Source organism: Amphiura filiformis, chromosome 12 (assembly GCF_039555335.1).
Source record: "Amphiura filiformis chromosome 12, Afil_fr2py, whole genome shotgun sequence".
Lineage (NCBI taxonomy): Eukaryota > Metazoa > Echinodermata > Ophiuroidea > Amphilepidida > Amphiuridae > Amphiura > Amphiura filiformis.
This window is the reverse complement of record NC_092639.1, coordinates 5,530,027-5,552,740: the sequence shown is the minus strand read 5'-3', so window position 1 is coordinate 5,552,740 and position 22,714 is coordinate 5,530,027. Positions and strand designations below refer to the sequence as shown.

General features: G+C 38.6%; 1 protein-coding gene across 2 annotated transcripts in view; it reads right to left on the bottom strand.

The window, feature by feature from the left end:
* Nucleotides 1–9,964, bottom strand: part of LOC140165700 (protein SCAI-like) — a 167,899-nt gene extending 157,935 nt beyond the window's left edge. For both annotated transcript variants that reach the window (XM_072189009.1, XM_072189010.1), the window contains exons 1-2: nt 9,644–9,964; nt 1,035–1,130 (exon numbers count right to left, since the gene is read on the bottom strand). In XM_072189009.1, coding sequence (XP_072045110.1) covers nt 1,035–1,130; nt 9,644–9,747 — 200 coding nt within the window. In that variant the 5' untranslated portion in view covers nt 9,748–9,964. The remainder of the gene's footprint in view (nt 1–1,034; nt 1,131–9,643) is intronic.
* Nucleotides 9,965–22,714: the final 12,750 nt, after the last annotated feature.

The window sequence follows — 22,714 nt, the reverse complement described above, 5'->3', positions numbered from 1 at the left end:
AACTTAATGTGTTTTCCAGATATTTATAGTGGCCTTTAATTAAACCTAATCGCAAAAAGGACTGGTTGAAATCCATACACCTCAATAGTCCAAATAATCAGTCTCAGAACAAAATATTCATGATCAAGTTCTGGGAATGAACTGTTTCCATTCAAAATCTTGATTGCAAAATGGACAAAAGAAGCACATTGTCCTACTTTATAGCTTTTTAATCCCCTATTCATGTTGTGTGAATCACTCTATTAGTGGACCATCCTTCTGATACTTGAGTATTTAGACAACTAGATGTAGAACAGTTTTGACAAGTCTTTTGTATACCTCTCTGTTTGTAAACAGATGAGGATGTCAAAATTGTCATCCTCGCCGAATAGGAAAGTAACAGCATTAGTACGGCACTGACACCCCAATGGAAGACATAACCTTATTCTTAAACACTTGAGAATGTTCCTGCAATCTTTTTGGTTCTTACCCGTGTGATATGACACGATATCACACGGGTCTCATGCTATAGTGCATCGATGCGAGACGATACTGTAATTTGAACCAATCGTGAGGCGATAGCAACAACGGACTGATCGATTTTAAGCCCTAGGTATAATTCCTTACAAAATGTAGGATTTACTTTGATCAAAATTTGTAATACTTATCATATTTTTACTTGTGAATTACAGTGTTTAAGAATGAGAATAAAGGTATTGTTTTTAGCCGCTGTCGTGCATCTATCGTCTCATATAACACGGGCGACACATTATTTTTGGCGTAAAACAACTCGGCTTTACCTCGTTGTTTTACTTAAAATAATGATGTCGCCCGTGTTATATGAGACGATAGATGCACGACAGCTGCTAAAAAACAATACCTTTATTCTCTAAATCTTCCACAAAGTGTGAATTTCAAATGGAGTTACATGTACCTGAATGAGTACCTAGATTAGATATGTACACCCCCTGTGTGGGAGATTAAGGTCATGTCTTCCATAGGAGATGTATGGATTTCAACTGGAATAGCACAGTGGTGGTGTACATGTACATTACCTATTTTGCTGCTGGTACTTCCAAAGTTTGGTGTAGATGTCAAATGTCCTCCCAAAGTATGACTGCCATTGTTTATGTCCATATTGTGGCAAGTCTCTGTAAGGTAAAACAAATCAAAGTTATTTTGATTTTCTGTTATCTATTCCAAACTAACATTCAGACCAAAATAAACCATTTTCAAGCAAATTGTTCCATCATGCATTGCAGAGTAAATTGTATAATACGGTACTTCAGTGGTCTGGGTTTGCGATGGTGATTTAGAATAGACTGATTATTGATCATAATCATCGCGAGACTCACTCCCCTTCTACGCGCCTATATGTTTATGACCAATGGGTCGACAGTCTTGTCGTGATAGTTGATCAGCCAATCTGCATAGCGTTATCACAGTGTTTACACAAGTTTACACTCGACTATAATCTTTTCCAAGGTTCCTTTGACAGCTTAACCATCGCGTATACGTGCGCGACGTCAAGCGCGTGCATTGGACCTTGTGCAAAATAATACGCGCTGGACGGCTAGCAGTACGCTTAAAATTTGTAAAAGGAAATCTGAATATTACTTTACCTCGACACAGCTCACAGCCCACGGATGTATTACAAAATTTATTTTAGCCTTTCAAAAGTTAGGTACAAATCAATTGTATCCCATACAAAGATACATCGTACAAGAGACTTCAAGTGCCAAACTTTCCACACTCATGAGATTAAATCCCAATTTTTGATCACAAACCTGTAAATGATAGGTTAGCTAAATTCCATTGAAATCATTTTCTTCCTTGAAATTTGCAAAATTGCACCCACTACTATTCGGGACGTTCACAAACACTTGTTAGGGGGGCCTGATGCAAAGGGGGGCCTTACAAGTTTTGATAACTGTACTGTATGTACCGGTACTTAATTATAATCACTGCCCTCTCTTTAAACAAATGGTCCCAGAGCTTTTTATTTTACTATTTGAACACAAGGAAGAAAAATGACATTCAGAAATAGCCTATTGACAAGACTTCATTCAGGTACTAATGCTCCCTCAAGGAAGCCAATATACATACAGTAGTACATCCATTGAATGTGCCATCAGCCCTCGGACATGTATATAGACATAGGGTTTCGCGGTATATGTTGTGTTGACATTTTTTATTGTTTACTTCCATATGACAGAAGTAATCCCATAATTTTACAACTCAATACAAATACAAAGGATAACAGAACAATCTGAATGTTATGCAATAAACTTTAGAACACATCAGTCTCACAATTGGCAGAAAGTCACTTGTCACACCATTCAAGTACCAATATTGATTACCCCAAGTGACCTTTATGCTGGTTTCATACTACCCTGCCGCTTGCCGCTGAACGGCGTGGCGCACGCGCATTGCAGACAAACGGACACAATAAAGGCTTGTCATTGGTTGAAACGCCCTGCCGCTTGCCGCAGCGGCAAGCGGCAGGAAAGTATGCTGGAGGCTTTAGACCAGCAATATAACTATGCTATCTGTTTTGAGGTCATTGCATGAAATTGAGGGGTTTGTTTTGGGCCATGGTACTTTTCAAGGGAACGTGAGAAAAAATACAGAGGCCCAACACAAACCCCAACCTCTCAAATGATGACAATGTAAAATAGATTGTGCAAAGTTAATATTGCCATTCATCACCGCCATTTTATTTTGTTTGTTTCAATCATGAAAATAACATAATTTTTTGTTTAAAAGTAGATCTTGAAAATACCCAGTACGTATTTTTCGTTCGCTGTTTTAATGCGAATTTGATATGCGATGCACACTTGTACAAGGGCTTTCGTGATTAGTTTTGCGCATTGAAACGATACGCAAAATACGCAGGTTATTTATGTGCGAGACTGGAACAATTACCGGTATGCACTTTGCGGTCAATTGTGAGATGAATAAAATATGATTGGTGTTCAATACTGTTCATGTATTCATGAAGTTATGAATCATGAAGTATATACGGTACCGGTACCCATTTTTGTGTCACTCATCATGATCACTGCGACTACTACCCGTACAGTCAGAAGTAAAATCTGAGGGGTGACCAATCATTGACCATGTCTGAGCAAAAAGGCAACAGTCAGTGGAGATGCCGCTCAGCAAGTGAACTGAGCAGAGAACAGACATTGACAGGGAACAGCATAGCTAAAATAATAGTTTCTTGATCCTGAGAGCTCAATCGGCATGCAATGCCAATGACGATTGTGTCAAACGTACAACGCCTACCACACACGCTTTTTAGGTAGCACTGCATTTCCTGTGCATGTACAATTGATCGCCTTATCATGTAATTCCACTGAACTTGCGACATTACACAGTGCACGCAGTACGTTCATACTCTCAAGATCGAGAAATTAATATTTTTTGGTATAGTAGTAGTGGCATCCCCCAAGTGGTATACTACTCGGAGCCTACACCCATCGAATGTGTGTCATTAGCCCTCAGATCGGCCATCAGGCCCAGGACTGTAGGAACCCCACGGATTCGTCGCCATGCACATGTACTCCGAGCCTCAGGCTCAGAGCAGTTCCATAAATAGACTATAATCAAATTAAGTAATTCTTGGCCAAACTGGAACACTGTGAACGCTAATGGCTCCGCGATAAACACACTCGAATATAGCGCAGTACAGAAGAAAGTATACACGCGCCTTACACTGCGTACACGCTTTAATAGTACACTATAGTGGGAATTCCAATTGAATGAACGCAGCTTTCAATAGCGTGACGAATTTTTGCATACACTGCGCGATGTACGCCAGCGTGCAGCGACTGTGCGTGAGTAACGCGAAGTGAATCAACCATGCCAACGCACTTTTCGTGATTGGATAGCATTGTATCCAAGGTCGTGCGCTCGCGTTATAGTTTGAAAGACGCAATATACGATCGCGGTTGGATCGAGTGCAGCTGTTAAAAGCTGCGTTCATTCAACTGGAATTCTTACTATACATGTACATGGTCATGATGGTCATGATGGACAGTGTAACACAACATACTCGATATTTGGTCAATTGTGATCGCACGCTTATTTATCTAGTCATGGGCGATATCCATAATGGTGCTATGAATAGTATTGTTCGTCACAATATTATACAACATCCCCCTTTCTTTCAAAAGGATGTATTTATATTCTAAATACATTCGAAAGTGAAATTTCTTTCAAGTGTGAGATGAACTGTTTTGATCTTTCTTTAATAGATCAATTTATGCATGAAAGTTCTTTCCTTTTCTTATTAAAAAAGTCACTGTCTTTGGTTACTTGTGATCACTTTTAAGTTGCAAACTTAAACTGAAAACTTTCCTTTTCTAAATGTTAAAGGAAGTGAACTGATATTTCACATCTTAAAGAATCATTGTTCTTTCATGTGATAACTATGAAATTAAATCATTGTCTTTCTTTCATGTAATAACTATGAAATTAAATCATTGTCTTTCTTTCATGTAATAACTATGAAATTAAATCATTGTTTTTCTTTCAGTGTCCTTAGATCATAGTCTCTAGTGTGCTTTGACTGTCATTTTTTGTTTTGTTTTTTCAACTTTTGAACTATTGAAAAGATCAACTTTTCTGAACAAACTTCTAAAAACTACTTAAACTTCAAAACTTTCTTTCAAAATGTCCAGAAAGATTTCTTTTGTCTTTCTTTTGGTTTGTGCCAAAATTTGTTAATGTTTTTTAGACATAATCTTTCAAATAACTTGGACACTTGATTTTTCTTCCAGATTTGGTAGATAGTTCTTGTCTCTGTACTGGTCTTGTTTCTTGATCTGGACTTGGTTTTTGGTGTTGGTTGGCTTCCTTTGGTGCTGGCTCTTGTTGGTTGCCTTTCTTTGGTGCTGGCTCTTGTTGGTTGCCTCTCTTTGGTGATGGCTCTTGTTGGTTGCCTCTGGTGGTCTTTGGTTGTGGCTCTTGTTGGCTGGTTTTCTTTGGTGATGGCTGTTGTTGGTTGTTTCTGGTAGTCTTTCCTTTCTTTGGTGAAGACTCTGGTTTCTTAGAGTTCTTGGTCTTGTCTTGATTGTTCTGGTTTTGCTTTTTCAAAGTCTCTTTCTGCTGTGTTTCTTGATTTCTTGCTGGAGTCTGATGGGGCAATGAGACAACTGGTGGTGGTGTCTCTTGAGTTTTCTTTAAGTGCACTCTGTTACGACGGTACACTGCTGTTGGAGTTTGACGACATAAGATCTTTCGTCAAGGCGTCTTGAAACAATCGCTTTTGCCAGTTCTTTTGCCCTTGCGAGGGGCTTCATACGAACTACATCACCCTCTTGCAAAGGTTCCAAGTCTTTAGCTGACTTGTTATAGTTCTGGGCTTGTTTCTGGATGCGTTGCTTCATGTTTTTGCTCTCATCAATGACTCTGGGTTGCAAAAGTTTATCAGACATAGGAAGTAATGTTCTTGTCCCACGGTTCATGAGTCTTTGTGCTGGTGTGGTGTCAAAACCTTGTGTTGGCGTATTTCTGTGGTCTAAAAACGCCATCTGGTAGTCGGTGTTGGCTTTCTTACATTTTGTAAGGATGCGTTTAGCAGTCTTGACTGCGCTTTCTGCCTTGCCGTTTGATTGGCTGTGACCAGGACTGCTACAACGTTTTCAAAGTCTCCTTCGGTAGCGAATCGACTGAAGGTTTCGCGATAAATTGCGGCCCGTTATCTGATACGACTTGCGTCGGTGAACCGTACCTCGCATGAAATGGCTCTTCAGCTTTGCTACTACTGTCTTGCTTGATGTGTCGTCAAGTTTGTCGACTTCCCAAAAGTTACTGTAATAGTCGACTGTGACTAGGAATTCTTGACTGTCCCAAGTAAATAAGTCTACACCGACCTTTTCCCAGGGTCTCGCGGGGAGGTCATGACTTTGTAGTGTTTCTTTTTGTTGACTAGTCTCAAATGTTCTACAGACATCACATGTGGCTATGTATTGTCTTATGTCTGATGCCATGTGAGGCCAGAATAGGCACTCTCTTGCTCGCGTCTCAGACATCCATCAGTGCCCAAATGGGAGGAGTGAACTTTGAGCATCATTTCTTTCCGAAGTTTCTGTGGTACTACTGCGCGCGATCCTTTGAATATGAGACCGTCCTGTACCGCTAGTTCATCACGGAAACTATGGTACGGAGTGAGTTGCTCAGGTAATTCATCTCGCTTGTCCGTCCACCCATTTATGATGGTTTTCTTTAACATCTGTAATGTCTCATCTTGTGATGTCTCAGTCTTTAATTGTTCAAGTCTTTCGTCTCTGATTGGCAGGAAAGTTACCATATTGACTTCTGCATATGGTTCTGCCTTTTCAGGTGTATGTGGTAAATAGGCACGTGACAAGGCATCTGCAATGACCATTGTCTTGCCAGGACTGTATTTGATATCATAGTTATACTTCTGGATCCGCAGAAGCATTCCTTGTAGACGTTTGGGTGCTTTACACAGTGGTTTCTTGACAATCATTTCCAGCGGTTTGTGATCGCTGATAACTTGTGTAAACCGTCCGAAAGTGTATTGATGGAATCTTTCAATGCATCCACTACCGCGAGCATCTCTTTCAATGGATGCGTGCCGTGTTTCGGTATCTGTGAGTGCTTGTGGCTGTGATATGCGATTAGGCGCCCATTTTGGATTAGGGCAGCACCCAGTCCTTTACCACTTGCATCACACTGGATGACTAAGTCATCTTCTGGGTTGTAGTATGCTAACAATGGTGCTTCAGAAATCATTGCTTTGACTTTGTCTAATGCATTCTGTTGCACATAAGTCCAATGCCATTCTACTTCTTGCTTGACTAGCTGTCTGATTGGCTCTAGGACATCTGATAGACTGGGGAGAAATCTACTTAGGTAGTTGACGAACCCAACAAGTCGCTGTACACCATTCACATCTGTTGGTGCAGGCATGTCTAAGATCGCCGAGACCTTCTCTGGGTCTGCTTTCAGACCTTGATTTGTTATCAGATGACCTAAGAATGGGATTTCCGTAGCCCTGAAGATTGACTTGTCTTTGTTAAGTTTAATATTCTGATCTGTGCAACGCTTTAGCAGTTGCTCGAGGTTGGCATCATGATCCTTTAATGCCGCCTCTTCATCCTGACCTTTGCCATACACTACGAGGTCATCCGCTACACAGATAACTCCAGTCAGTCCCTCTAATGCAACATGTATACGATGTTGGAAAATCTCAGAGGATGCTGAAGTACCAAATGGTAGCGTTAGGCGCCATCTATAGCGTCCAAATGGGCTATTAAAAGTAGTCAGGATGCTAGACTCATAGTCTAGTTCAATTTGCCAAAAGGCTGAGCTAAGGTCAAGTTTGGAGAACACTTTTGCCTGTGCTAACTCTGGGAGCACATCATCAATTACTGGCAATTGATATTGAGGGCGCTTTAGTGCCTTGTTCAAAGGTCTAGGGTCAATGCAGATTCTAAGGGACCCATTTTTCTTTTTTGCTACGACCATCTGGCTCACCCACTTTGTCGGTTCTACCACTGGGGCAATTATGCCTTTATTTTCTAACTGTTTTAGTTCTTCTTTTACTTTAGGCTTAATCGCATGTGGCAATCTTCTTGGCGGAAGTATGACGGGCTCCATATTTGGATCAGTAGTCAGGTGTACTTCTCCTGGGAGTTTTCCCAGGTCTCCGTCAAACACTTGCTCATACTGCTCTTCTGGCAGTTTTGTTTCTTTAGGCCTATGTACTTGTAGTACTGTGTTTGGAGAGGTGATATTGTCTGTGTTGACAGTAATTAAACCCATGCGTTGACTAGCTACACTCCCTAAGAGTGGTGTAAGGTTGTCCTTAGATACAGTGAATGGCACCAGTATTTCTTCCCATTTGCGGGTTCCGTAAATCTAACCTGCAAGTGCCAACTGCAGTGTATATGGCGTTATTCCACATAATGCAAGGTATTGCTTTTATAGTCTATGAGTTCTTTGTTTTCTATCATTTTCTCAGGTATGGTGTTTATCTTTGCACCACAATCTACTTGGAATACCACTTTGGTATCACTATGTTTGATCACCATCTCTGCATATATGTCATCTTTTTCTTTAGTAGGCCTAGCACTGTTGATATCAGTATTGTTTACATCCTGTACATTTATCATGTTTATGTAGTCTGTACTGTCTGATGTATCACTATCACTGTAATACTGTTCTACTCTTTTTATTCCTGTTGCCCTAGTCCTACACACCTCAGCAAAATGGCCTGTTTTGGAACATCTTGTACACTGTTTGCCAAATGCTGGGCAAGCAAATTTGTCTCTTACATGTCTTTTTCCACAGTATCTACAATCTATTTGCTGCTTAGGCCTAGTATCTGTACTCTTAGGCCTATCTGATTTTCTACTTTGTTGACCATATTTTTTCTTAGGCCTATTTGTAGACTTGTGTCTACCTGCAACTCCATGTACGGTTGCTGAAGTTTCTGACGCTTGCGCTTTGATTTCGCTAGCATGCTTTTGGGTTTTTTCTGCAGTGCGACAAATATCAATGCAGCGCTTAAGATCAAGTGTATGCTCTTCTAACAATTTCTTACGTGTATCCTGGCTTGCAATACCTTTGAGGATTTGGTCACGTATGAGAGACTCATTTAAACACTCACAAAAATTGCATGTTTTTGCTAATGTATGCACTGAAGCCAAAAAAATCTTCAAATTTTTCACCTTGTTTTTGTTGCCTGCTGTTGAAAACATATCTCTCGTATGTTTCGTTTTTCTCGCCAATTGCATGAGCGTTGAATTTATTTATAATTTCCTCTAGGTTTACACTTTGCTGTTGACTTGTAAAGTCAAAGCTATTATATATTTCTAGCGCTTTGACGCCTATGGCGTGTAGGAATACTGCCGTCTGGTATTCGGGTGGTTGTTCATTGATTTTGGCAACGATGACATAGTTTTTCCACATCTGCCTCCACGTTTTCCATTGATCCATGGCTTTGAGTTCGGGAGGTGGTTTGATACCTGGGGCACCCGTATTTGCGGTGCCTGGTTCCCTTGGCCGGCATGCGACTCTGTTCGGCTCCGGCATGGCCGTCAGTATTTTCGTTCGGTGTGGGCATATCAGATAACTATACCGCGTTTTTACCGTTTTGAAACCTTCTATGCGATTACTACTTACTACTGTATCTTTGATTTTGACTGTAGCTGGCTTTAAAACGGCAGGAAAGCGTGATATACCGCTGCCACCATGTAACACAACATACTCGATATTTGGTCAATTGTGATCGGCACGTTTATTTATCTAGTCATGGGCGATATCCATAATGGTGCTATGAATAGTATTGTTCGTCACAATATTATACAACAGACAGGACGCAACGCGCATATCCAGTTTGGCCAAGAATTACTTAATTTGATAGTGTCATACCTTAGACTGAGGAATGGTCACACTGAAACTAGCATAACAATAAATAGCATACTATGTTTCATGCATGGTCATGATGGTGACACAAAATGCATGGTTAGACAAACAAGTACATCACTGTATGTAAACAATCAATCCATGCCAAATTTTAAGCTTACTGAACCGAGTTGTGGCATGAAAATATATTGCACACAAATCAGCGAATCAAGGCCACACATTTACAGTTACCCCTCCATTATGTACACACACTACACCTCACCTTAGCCCATTAAATAACTGTTTGGATTTCTCCAGTAAATAGCTAAATTCCTGCACAGTTTTCCGTTCATCTTCACCAATTATTCCATCTGTAGCGTTCTCCATGATTGATCAACTCAATGTTTTTAGCCAGTCAGTGTACTGTTGTTGTTTTTATTGATCCCGGGTCAGGTCAAACACGTCATTTCCCTTGAATAAATCTATTAATAATATCTTTCAACATAATTTTAACATGATGGTTTTTCACACCTGAATTACATGTTATTTTTGGTAGTATGTTTATGGTCTTATTCCGTGCCAACCACAACACAAGCAAGCAATGGCTTTTACTGCAAAAATCCCGGGGTCTCAGTTCACCGGGTGTGTGTGTAAAATTGCTATTTGCTGCGATTAGCCTAAATACTACAGATTGGAAATAATTTGACGAGACTGAAGCAGAGGTCTCTCGGAGCGTACATTACAGTACCATAGGAGACTTATTCAGTCCTACCACACCACTGAACATGTGAATCGTGCTAATTTCAATTAGCGTTTCTAAAATGTGACAGTGCTGTGGTGAAGGTCTGAAGGACGGTCAAGGGAAAACATTTTTTGGTTGAAAATGATGAAGTAGCTTTCTACTGATGATATAGGTGATGAAGTATCTACTGCTGATATGGCTAATATTGGTTTGAAGCGATCTACTGCTGATATTGGTATTCATGAAGTAGCTAAATATCTACTGCAATGGTGAACTATCTACCGCTGATATTGGTATTGATGAAGTAGCGATCTACTGCTGCTGATATTGGTATTAGTGAAGTAGATATCTATTGCTGATATTGGTATTGATGCTACCGCTGATATTGTATTGATGAAGTAGATATCTACTCATGTTGGTATTAATGAAGTACCGTAGATATCTATTGCTGATATTGGTATTGATGAAGTAGCTATCTACCGCTGATATTGGTATTGATGAAGTAGCGATCTACTGATGATAATGGTATTAATACAGTAGATATCTACTTGCTAACATTATTTTGCAATAATGAAGTAGCTATCTATTGTGATATTGGTAGTGATGAAGTACATCTCTACTGCTGATATTGGTATTGATGAAGTATGATCTACTGCTGATATTAGTATTGATAAAGTACCTATCTACTGCTGATATTAGTTAAGATAAAGTACTTATCTACTATACCTACTGATATTGGTATTGATGAAGTAGCTATCTTATACTGCTGATATTGGTATTGATGAAGTAGCTATCTACTACTGATATTGGTATTGATGAAGTAGCTATCTACTACTAATATTGGTATTGATGAAGTAGCTATCTACTACTGATATTGGTATTGATGAAGTAGCTATCTACTGCTGATATTGGTATTGATGAAGTAGCTATCTACTGCTGATATTGGTATTGATGAAGCAGCTATCTATAACTGATATTTGTAATGATGACCCCAATCTGTATTGGTATTGATGAAGTACCGGTAGTGATCTATACTGCTGATATTGGTATTGATGAAGTAGTGATCTATACTGCTGATATTGGTATTGACGAAGTAGTGATTTAAACTGCTGATATTGGTATTGATGAAGTAGTGATCTATACTGCTGATCATGGTATTGATGAAGTAGTGATCTATACTGCTGATATTGGTATTGATGAAGTAGCTATCTACTGGTGATATTGGTATTGATGAAGTAGTGATCTATACTGCTGATATTGGTATTGATGAAGTAGAGATCTATACTGCTGATATTGGTATTGATGAAGTAGTGATCTATACTGCTGATATTGGTATTGATGAAGTAGTGATCTACTGCTGATATTGGTAATGATGAAATATTGATCTACTGCTGATATTGGTATTGATGAAGTAGCTATCTACTGGTGATATTGGTATTGATGAAGTAGTGATCTATACTGCTGATATTGGTATTGATGAAGTAGAGATCTATACTGCTGATATTGGTATTGATGAAGTAGTGATCTATACTGCTGATATTGGTATTGATGAAGTAGTGATCTACTGCTGATATTGGTAATGATGAAATATTGATCTACTGCTGATATTGGTATTGATGAAGTAGCTATCTACTGGTGATATTGGTATTGATGAAGTAGTGATCTATACTGCTGATATTGGTATTGATGAAGTAGAGATCTATACTGCTGATATTGGTATTGATGAAGTAGTGATCTATACTGCTGATATTGGTATTGATGAAGTAGTGATCTACTGCTGATATTGGTAATGATGAAATATTGATCTACTGCTGATATTGGTATTGATGAAGTAGTGATCTATACTGCTGATATTGGTATTGATGAAGTAGTGATCTACTGCTGATTGGTATTGATGAAGTAACTATCTACTGCTGATATTTGTAATTATGAAGTAACTATCTACTGCTGATATTTGTAGGCCTAATTATGAAGTATCTATCTACTGCTAATATTAGTTAAGATAGAGTAGCAATAATATACTGCTGATATTTGCAATGATGAAGTAGATATCTACTGCTGATATTGGTATATGAAGCAGCAATCTATTGCTGCATGATATTTGTAACTGGAATTAGCTATCTATTGCTGATATTGGTATTGATGAAGTAGCCATCTACTACTAATATTGGTATTGATGAAGTAGCTATCTACTACTGATATTGGTATTGATGAAGTAGCTATCTACTGCTGATATTGGTATTGATGAAGTAGCTATCTACTACTGATATTGGTATTGATGAAGTAGCTATCTACTGCTGATATTGGTATTGATGAAGCAGCTATCTATTACTGATATTTGTAATGATGACCCCAATCTGTTGCTGACATGGTATTGGTATTGATGAAGTACCGGTAGTGATCTATACTGCTGATATTGGTATTGATGAAGTAGTGATCTATACTGCTGATATTGGTATTGATGAAGTAGTGATTTAAACTGCTGATATTGGTATTGATGAAGTAGTGATCTATACTGCTGATCATGGTATTGATGAAGTAGTGATCTATACTGCTGATATTGGTATTGATGAAGTAGCTATCTACTGGTGATATTGGTATTGATGAAGTAGTGATCTATACTGCTGATATTGGTATTGATGAAGTAGAGATCTATACTGCTGATATTGGTATTGATGAAGTAGTGATCTATACTGCTGATATTGGTATTGATGAAGTAGTGATTTAAACTGCTGATATTGGTATTGATGAAGTAGTGATCTATACTGCTGATCATGGTATTGATGAAGTAGTGATCTATACTGCTGATATTGGTATTGATGAAGTAGCTATCTACTGGTGATATTGGTATTGATGAAGTAGTGATCTATACTGCTGATATTGGTATTGATGAAGTAGAGATCTATACTGCTGATATTGGTATTGATGAAGTAGTGATCTATACTGCTGATATTGGTATTGATGAAGTAGTGATCTACTGCTGATATTGGTAATGATGAAGTATTGATCTACTGCTGATATTGGTATTGATGGAGTAGTGATCTATACTGCTGATATTGGTATTGATGAAGTAGTGATCTACTGCTGATATTGGTATTGATGAAGTAGTGATCTACTGCTGATATTGGTATTGATGAAGTAGCTATCTACTGGTGATATTGGTATTGACGAAGTAGTGATCTATACTGCTGATATTAGTATTGATGAAGTAGTGATCTATACTGCTGATATTGGTATTGATGAAGTAGCTATCTACTGCTTATGAAGTAGTGATCTATTGCTGATATTTGTGTCGATAAAGTACTTATCTACTGATATTGGTATTGATGAATTAGCTATCCACTGCTGATTGGTATTGATGAAGTAACTATCTACTGCTGATATTTGTAATTATGAAGTAACTATCTACTGCTGATATTTGTAATTATGAAGTAACTATCTACTGCTGATATTTGTAATTGAAGTAACTATCTACTGCTGATATTTGTAGGCCTAATTATGAAGTATCTATCTACTGCTAATATTAGTTAAGATAGAGTAGCAATAATATACTGCTGATATTTGCAATGATGAAGTAGATATCTACTGCTGATATTGGTATTGATGAAGCAGCAATCTATTGCTGCATGATATTTGTAACTGGAATTAGCTATCTATTGCTGATATTGGTATTGATGAAGTAGTGATCTACTACTGATATTGGTATTGATGAAGTAGTGATCTACTACTGATATTGGTATTGATGAAGTAGTGATCTACTGCTGATATTGGTATTGATGAAGTAGTGATCTACTACTGATATTGGTATTGATGAAGTAGTGATCTACTGCTGATATTGGTATTGATGAAGTAGTGATCTACTACTGATATTGGTATTGATGAAGTAGTGATCTACTACTGATATTGGTATTGATGAAGTAGTGATCTACTACTGATATGGGTATTGATGAAGTAGATATCTACTGCTGATATTGGTATTGATGAAGTAGTGATCTACTACTGATATTGGTATTGATGAAGTAGTGATCTACTACTGATATTGGTATTGATGAAGTAGTGATCTACTACTGATATTGGTATTGATGAAGTAGTGATCTACTACTGATATTGGTATTGATGAAGTAGTGATCTACTACTGATATTGGTATTGATGAAGTAGTGATCTACTACTGATATTGGTATTGATGAAGTAGTGATCTACTACTGATATTGGTATTGATGAAGTAGTGATCTACTGCTGATATTGGTATTGATGAAGTAGTGATCTATACTGCTGATATTGGTATTGATGAAGTATTGATCTACTACTGATATTGGTATTGATGAAGTAGTGATCTACTACTGATATTGGTATTGATGAAGTAGTGATCTACTACTGATATTGGTATTGATGAAGTAGTGATCTACTGCTGATATTGGTATTGATGAAGTAGTGATCTACTGCTGATATTGGTATTGATGAAGTAGTGATCTACTACTGATATTGGTATTGATGAAGTAGTGATCTACTACTGATATTGGTATTGATGAAGTAGTGATCTACTACTGATATTGGTATTGATGAAGTAGTGATCTACTACTGATATTGGTATTTTAGGACAACAGAGTAAGTTTGAATTGAAAGATGGGTGACCTGATCGTGAGCCTCATCCCCCACCCACTTTTTCCTATAAAAATTGAGATTTTGGCGCCAGAAGAAAGCCATCCTAGTGAAATTGTATGTCTAAAATTCTGTTTAAATGTTATGAATGAAAAAGTGATAGCCTCATTGTTGTATTACACATACCGTTTTTTTTTGGCCATTGGGAAACACGTTTTTACTTCTAATATAAAAACGGGTAGACGGGGTAGTGCAATTTACCTCAAAACTTGGGGGGGGGGGTGGTTATTTTGGTATAGGCCTCAATATGACCAGCCTTTTTAAAGTCATAATTATGACTTTAAATCAAGTCACTCATATAACACCACAGATTTTCTTTCATTTTACCTCATTAGTTTGGCTTAAAATGAAAAAAAAACCTGACAGTTGTTACTAATAATATTTTATAATATTTGGCAAAAATAACCAACTTCAAATTTGGCCGAAATCGTATTAGGCTGTAGCGCAGTACGTACCAAATTATAAATTAAGCTGCTTTGGGAAATTAGGAAGAAAAGTGCCAAGCACGTGCCATGGCGGTGTGCATCCGTGTTTTGCTGTGCATGTGCAATGCTGCCACCAACCTCAAACGAGTTTGGTTTCTGTTGTGATGGGGTGTACCTGCTTTTGTCGTGGGTGTCAATCAGGTAGGTGGGATTGGGGAGGGAGGCACATTAAACTCATTAAAATCTATGGCCCACCTTACTATTGATCATCTTGTGACACAATCTGATCCAATCCAGACCAAAGGTGGCAATTGGAAATTGAGATACAGGCATAAGAATTTTAGGAGAGAAAATTATAAGGTCAGTCTACGGTACGGGTAGGCCTACTCCAGGCCTAGGGGGAGGTCTAGGCCCTATAATACATTAGCAAAATCACGGTGGCAATAAACTTTCAACTTTGCAATTAAAGCCATAATCATTGGCTTAGGAATATTTTCAACATAGGGGGGGGGGCTGAAAATTTAAAAAAAAATCGGTGGTTCACCCTGGGGGTGCCCGTTCCCAGAAAATCATTGCAATTAGGTCACAAACACCCATTTTCCCTCTATTTTATCACACGGGGGCTGAAGTATTCCAGCCCCGCACCAAAATTATTGAAGGGGCAAAGCCCAAAGCCCCCAAGCCCCCCGGTTCCTAAGCCGTGATGATACTGTGTGATTGCTCTGCAGCGACACCCTCAATTTTTCTCGTATCTATACTTTTTGCATGATTGTAATGCCCAGTGGTGTATAAAGGGTCTTGAAGTTTCCCAAAACACAAAAATATTAGGTCTTTTATGAAACTAGTCATGTAAATCTTCATTACGAAAGGTCAACATTTTCATATGATGATCGGCTTTTTCTCCCAGCTACATGTACATACACTGTACACTTCAAAGTAGGCCTACATTACCCCGGTATATCCTCACTGATTTATAAAGTTCTAAAGTGTAAATTTTTAATAATATGCCATAAAATATGTATATATTATATCAAGAATTATTTGATATCAAAAGGACATTCCTCGTATTCAGAATGCAAATAATGTGCTCTTGATCTGAGATCCCATCAAAATACTGTGCATAGGCGACCGTAGACTATGCCATAGTCGAATTTTATTTAAAATATGTTATTATTAGTCATGATGAACCCATTTCGTTGAACTCAAAATTATACTGATGTTTATTAAAATTAAAGTAGGCCTATTTAATAGTAAAATGGTCATAAAGAGTTAAAAATATCAGATGATTAGTGACAATAAAAGTAATTGAATGCAACATTATCTTGCATAATTATAATGGCTCACTTTAATACTGAACAATTCTGATTTTGGAATCTACCAGTTTATTGATAGCGAACCCCGAAAATTCGAATATGGACTTTGAATTGTAAGCAGAAATTTACCCCTGGACTTTGCTCTCTAAAAACACACTGTCAAGCATACTTGTTTATCAGTCCATTAACCACAAGTACGCGCTAGATGTTTGATGAGAGATTAACTTTCGCGTCAACACAAAAGCGCCGTAAATACCACAGACAGTTGTGTACGGTGTAGTTAATGGTAATGGCGCGGGCCCAGAAGATTTAAACCATAGCGAGATATGGGCGACCAATCACAAGGCAGATCCATTTAAAGATGCATTACATCATGGCCAATTTTAGTTAGGCCAGAAATTGGCCTAACTCTCCATATAGTCCCGTGTTAAAATCTTAACCGCAAGGCAAAGTCAGTAGTCTACTTGGGAAGCTAACAAAGAGAGGGAGTAGGGTGACTGAAAAGATCAGATGTGAAAATCTATCAATTGTGCACACATTAATTAAATCAGAGTTTTAAGCTTAAATACAATATCCAGAGTATGCACAATGGGCAAGTGGACTACGGGGTAGTCTAAGGCGACCGAGCCCTTAATATGACTATGGGGCTTCGTAAGGGGGCTGACATTTCTTCAGAAGGGGGGTCCCAAATACACAGGGAGGGGTCATAAATTTCTGGAAAGAAAAATAGGGCGGTGGGGTCATAAATTTTCGATGACCAAAATGTATAGGGAGTCACAAGATGACCACAGATAGTGTGTTTATTTTATTCAAAAAGACTGATTTAAACACAATTTTAGCCTGTTTAAGGGATATGGTGTATCGGTGATGGGGGGCATAATTTCCTTTTTTTGACGAAATAGGGGAGGGGGTCGCAATTTTATTGACGCTGACTTTTTAGACCTTTTTGTCAGGGTGGAGGAGTGGTGTGGTCACCCCCTTGAGGGGGCGCAACACTAAATAAGCGTCCCATAGGATAACGTGTGGTTTTGGCCTACTTCGTGCGCCATTCCTGGGGTCCCTGCAATACTTGGAAAAATAAATTTGGTATCAAATTAAAGCTCTGTTTCTGTAGATTCCAAAACATTTGCCGGCATATATCGATGACCGTTGACTTTTTTCGCTATTTCGCGGTGCAAAAAATATGGCCTAAAAATATACTAAATTCACCACTCACATTTCAAAATCGGAAGTTGTCTTCATCCGCCACAGAGAATCGCTTTTGAGATAAAATGTCCGGTTTTTTCTGCATGTTATCATTGAAGACACTTGTCGAATTCATATGAGCTGATATTGAGTGATTTAAAGTGAACATGTCGGTAGATATGGTCGTTACAATCTCATACTCACTATGGACTATATTAGCCGAATTTCGTTCTTACATAAAATGCGTAGTGATTTAGTGTTGCGCCCCCTTATAAGGATTTAAAAGTTTTCAAAATCCACATTTGTCACTTATTAATTAAATTAGAGAAAATTTGTAGCTCAACACCGAAAATTTCATGTCTCTGCGACATTTCGTTCAAGAGAAATGTTGTTTTAAAGATCAGTGCCGAAACACGGAAAATCGCATATTTCGACTTTTCCTCCAATATGCGAGAGTTTGCACAAAACTCACTAAACTAGTGACAGACAACAATTTAAGCACGTCTTTGAACCAAGTTTAATTTCATTTATAGATTATCTGTCTTGCCATTTTGTTTTGGAAAGCACTTGGTAATGAGTGTGAAGTATAAACACCCCCCCCCCCCCTGTTTCAGCAGTAACAATTATGGTCTTTTTGCATAGGCCTACTGAATATGCAGCAAAACTTTAAAACCCATTTTGAGCCTTTTTGAAGATTTTGGATACAATTTCTAGACTTTGCAGGCGCCTGCTCGGCCAATAAAGCATTTTTCCCAATAATAATTCATCAGGGTGACTTTTCGTAATCCTTGTTTATCATCATGATTGAAATAGAACACATTTCATGACGCGCATTTCTTATTTTACGCGAAGAATGTAAAAAGAACGCGTTCATAAACGACGGCCGTTACAAGGGGGCGCAACACTAAATAAGCGTCCCATAGGATAACGTGTGATTTTGGCCTACTTCGTGCGCCATTCCTGGGGTCCCTGCAATACTTGGAAAAATAAATTTGGTATCAAATTAAAGCTCTGTTTCTGTAGATTCCAAAACATTTGTCGGCATATATCGATGACCGTTGACTTTTTTCGCTATTAAAAAAAAAAAAAATATGGCCTAAAAATATACTAAATTCACCACTCACATTTCAAAATCGGAAGTTGTCTTCATCCGCCACAGAGAATCGCTTTTGAGATAAAATGTCCGGTTTTTTCTGCATGTTATCATTGAAGACACTTGTCGAATTCATATGAGCTGATATTGAGTGATTTAAAGTGAACATGTCGGTAGATATGGTCGCTACAATCTCATACTCACTATGGACTATATTAGCCGAATTTCGTTCTTACATAAAATGCGTAGTGATTTAGTGTTGCGCCCCTTGACTATATAGACCTGTATAACCCCCCCCCCCTGCGAAGAGACTAGGGTGTACACCTTTTGTCGGGGTGGGGAGTGGAGTTGTCACCCCCTTTGCTATACGGGCCTGTATTCACCCCCGTGAAGAGACTCGGGTGTAGACCTTTTGTCGGGTGGGGGAGTAGAGTGGGCGTTCTCCTTGGCTATATGGGCCTGTATGCACCCCCCGCGAAGCGACTAGGATGTAGACCTTTTTGTCAGGGGAGTGGAGTGGTCATTCCCCTTGGCTATATACGGGCCTGTATTCACCCCCTGTGAAAAGACTCGGATGTAGACCGTTTTGTCGGGGTGGGGGAGTAGAGTGGGCGTTCTCCTTGGCTATACAGGCCTGTATGCACCCCCTGCGAAGAGACTAGAATGTAGACCTTTGTGTCGGGGTGGGGGAGCGGAGTGGTCACTCCCCTTGGCTACACGGGCCTGTATGCACCCCCTGCGAAGAGACTAGGATGTAGACCTTTTTGTCTGGGTGGGGGAGTGGAGTGGTTATTCCCCTTGGCTATGATACAGGCCTGTATGCACCCCCTATGAAGAGACTAGAATGTAGACCTTTTGGTCTGGGTGGGTTAGTGGGTTGGTCACCCCCCTTGGCTATACGGGTCTGTATTCACCCCCTGTGAAGAGACTCGGATGTAGACCTTTTTGTCGGGGTGGGGGAGTAGAGTGGCCATTCCCCTAGGCTATACAGGCCTGTATGCACCCCCTGCGAAGAGACTAAGATGTACCTTTTTGTTGGGGTGGGGGAGTGGAGTTGGCTTTCCGGGCCTGTATGCAACCCCCTCCCCGCGAAGAGACTAGGTTGTAGACCTTTTGTCTGGGTGGGGTAGTGGAGTGGTAACCCACTTGGCTATACAGGCAGGCCTGTATGCTCCCCCTGCGAAGAGACTAGAATGTAGACCTTTTTGTCCGGGTGGGGGAGTGGAGTGGTCAGTGGTCACCCCCTTGGCTATTAATAATAATAATAAATAAAATAATAATAATAAATAGTATACACCCCCTGCATAAACACTAGGATATAGACCTTTTTGTCGGGGTGGGGGAGTGGAGTGGCCACTCCCCTGGGCTATACGGGACTGTATGCACCCCCTGCGAAGAGACTACATTTTTTTTGTAGGATTAGGGTTATTAAAATAATTAATTATGGTTACTGAATTAGTGGCCCTATATTTCCAAAATATGACAAACCAAACAGGTACATGATTGTATTATGTAAACCAGCAAACACAAAACGTTTGAAATTAATATGAGGATATAAAACGTTTTAATAACATTCAAAAACATTTGTGAAAATTAGCTGCAAAACATTAACATAATGTTATTCAAATATTTTGCAAACATGTTGGCCAAAAAATATTTCATAATATTTTGACATAATTTTTACAATGTTGTTGTAGTAGTGTCTTGTCATACAAAACGTTTTTAAAAAACATTTTCACGACCTTTATATGACCCAACATTAAAACGTTATTGAAACGTTTTAAGGGGTGGGTATGAACGTTTGGACAGTATTTATTGTGGGACATTAGAGCACATCAGACATATCGAATTGCATTCTGAATACGAAGAATGTCCTTCTGATATCAAATAATTTTGATTTTTTGAAATTCGCAATGTAATACACATTTTATGGCAAATCATTAAAATTGATATTTTTGATATTTAACAGTACTTGAAGTAAACTTTATAAATCTGATGATTTATACTTAAAGTGTATGTAGGTGGGATAAAAAGCCGACGATCAATTGAAAATTTTGACCTTTCATATTGAAGATATGGATTTTTTTCCCCAAAACACCAAAAAACATAGCTCTTTTTGGGAAAAAATCCATATCTTCAATATAAAAGGTCAAAATTTTCAATTGATCGTCGGCTTTTCCTCCCAGCTACATACACTTTAAGAATATATCATTAGATTTATAAAATTTATTTCGAGGACTGCTATATATCAAAAATTTGAAAAATATCAAATTTTAATAATTTGTCATAAAATTTGTATTATATCGTGAATTTCAAAAATGAAAATTATTTGATATCAAAAGACATGCTTTGTATTCAGAATGAAATTCGATACGTCTGAGGTGCTCTCATGTCCCACAAAAAATACTGTCAAAACGCCATAAACGATCATTCTAGATCCCTTAACCAAAACCATAACACTTTTACAATATGTTTAAAACGTTTTAAAAACATTCTTGTTTTTGGTGGGAAGAGGAGTGACTCAGCAAAAACACACATTTCTCACTATAGGATAAAAAGAAGCCAGTTTATTATCAGTATAGGAAAGAAAGACGACAATTTATTTATATTATCAGTATCATCAGTATGATTAATTCTCTGCACATTAATCTGCCAACAAGTGTTATACATTTGGTTGAAATTATACGAGGGGGTATCAAAAAGTTTTTGAAATCGCCCAGAAGTGAAAGAGCTATATCAATGAAATTTTGTCAGTGCAATCCCAGGGGGGGGGGGGCACTGCCATTACAAGGTGGACACCATGCTCGTGTACAAAAACGCGAAAAAAGGGTAGTTTTTCACGGATGGGCGATGTACGCGCGTACAGTGCAAAGGGTGCCAGAATTGCCAAAATCGGGAAAAAAGGGTATACTTTTACAACAGCTTGGATGCGTGTTAAAAGGGTATATATTTTACTATTCATGAAAATAAAACATTTGAGACATAATCGGGTCGTAATCAATCGTAGCTAATCGTGTTTTGTGCCGGTGACCCGGTTCGGTGACAATCCCGACTTCTGTTTACATTCTATGATTCTATTTTTAACCCAGTGAGGCAGCGACTCCTGGAGAGTTGTCGCAATTGAGCAATAGCGGGACCCCTGATAAATTAGTGATAATCCCCATACAGGAGAAGGTACTACGCACACTGTCTCTACATATTTCTGCGCGATATTGACCTGGGAACTTAGGCTAACATACGGTGGTTCTCCACGACATAAACAGGAATTCATCCAGCAAAGGCTTACTTGAAAAGGGTATGATTTCAGACTTGATTTGAAAATACTTGTTTAGGGTGGGGAAAACATGACAAAATACTTGTTTAGGGTATTCTGAGATTGAAGGATAATTACTTGTTTAGGGTCCATTTTGAAAGTCCATACATGAGCATGGTGTCCACCTTGTAATGGCAGTGCCCCCCCCCTTGTGCAATTACTGGTCCTTATGTACACTATGGTGCAAAAATGGTCTCATAAGTATGTAAACTGCAAGATTGAGCAAGCAGCGTTATTAAGATCCTGCTTTTGAAGGGGCCTAGGGTGCAGTGCCTAGAAAATCGATGATGAAATGAAAGTTATCTTCGGTGGTGATTGTGATATGTCACTGTTGCTTTTTGGAAAAGGAATTTTTATTTCATCACAGATTTTCTGGGCACTGTAACCCTTAAAATGGAGCTTAATCATGCTATACATGTATGCCTCAATTTTGCTGGTTATGTGGTTACATAGGCAGGTACTGACATCTTGCGCCTGTAAAAAAAGTAAACATACTTATGAGACCATTTTTGCACCATAGTGTACATAAGGACCAGTGATTGCACTGACAAAATTTCATTGATATAGCTCTTTCACTTCTGGGCGATTTCAAAAACTTTTTGATACCCCCTCGTACATTATCT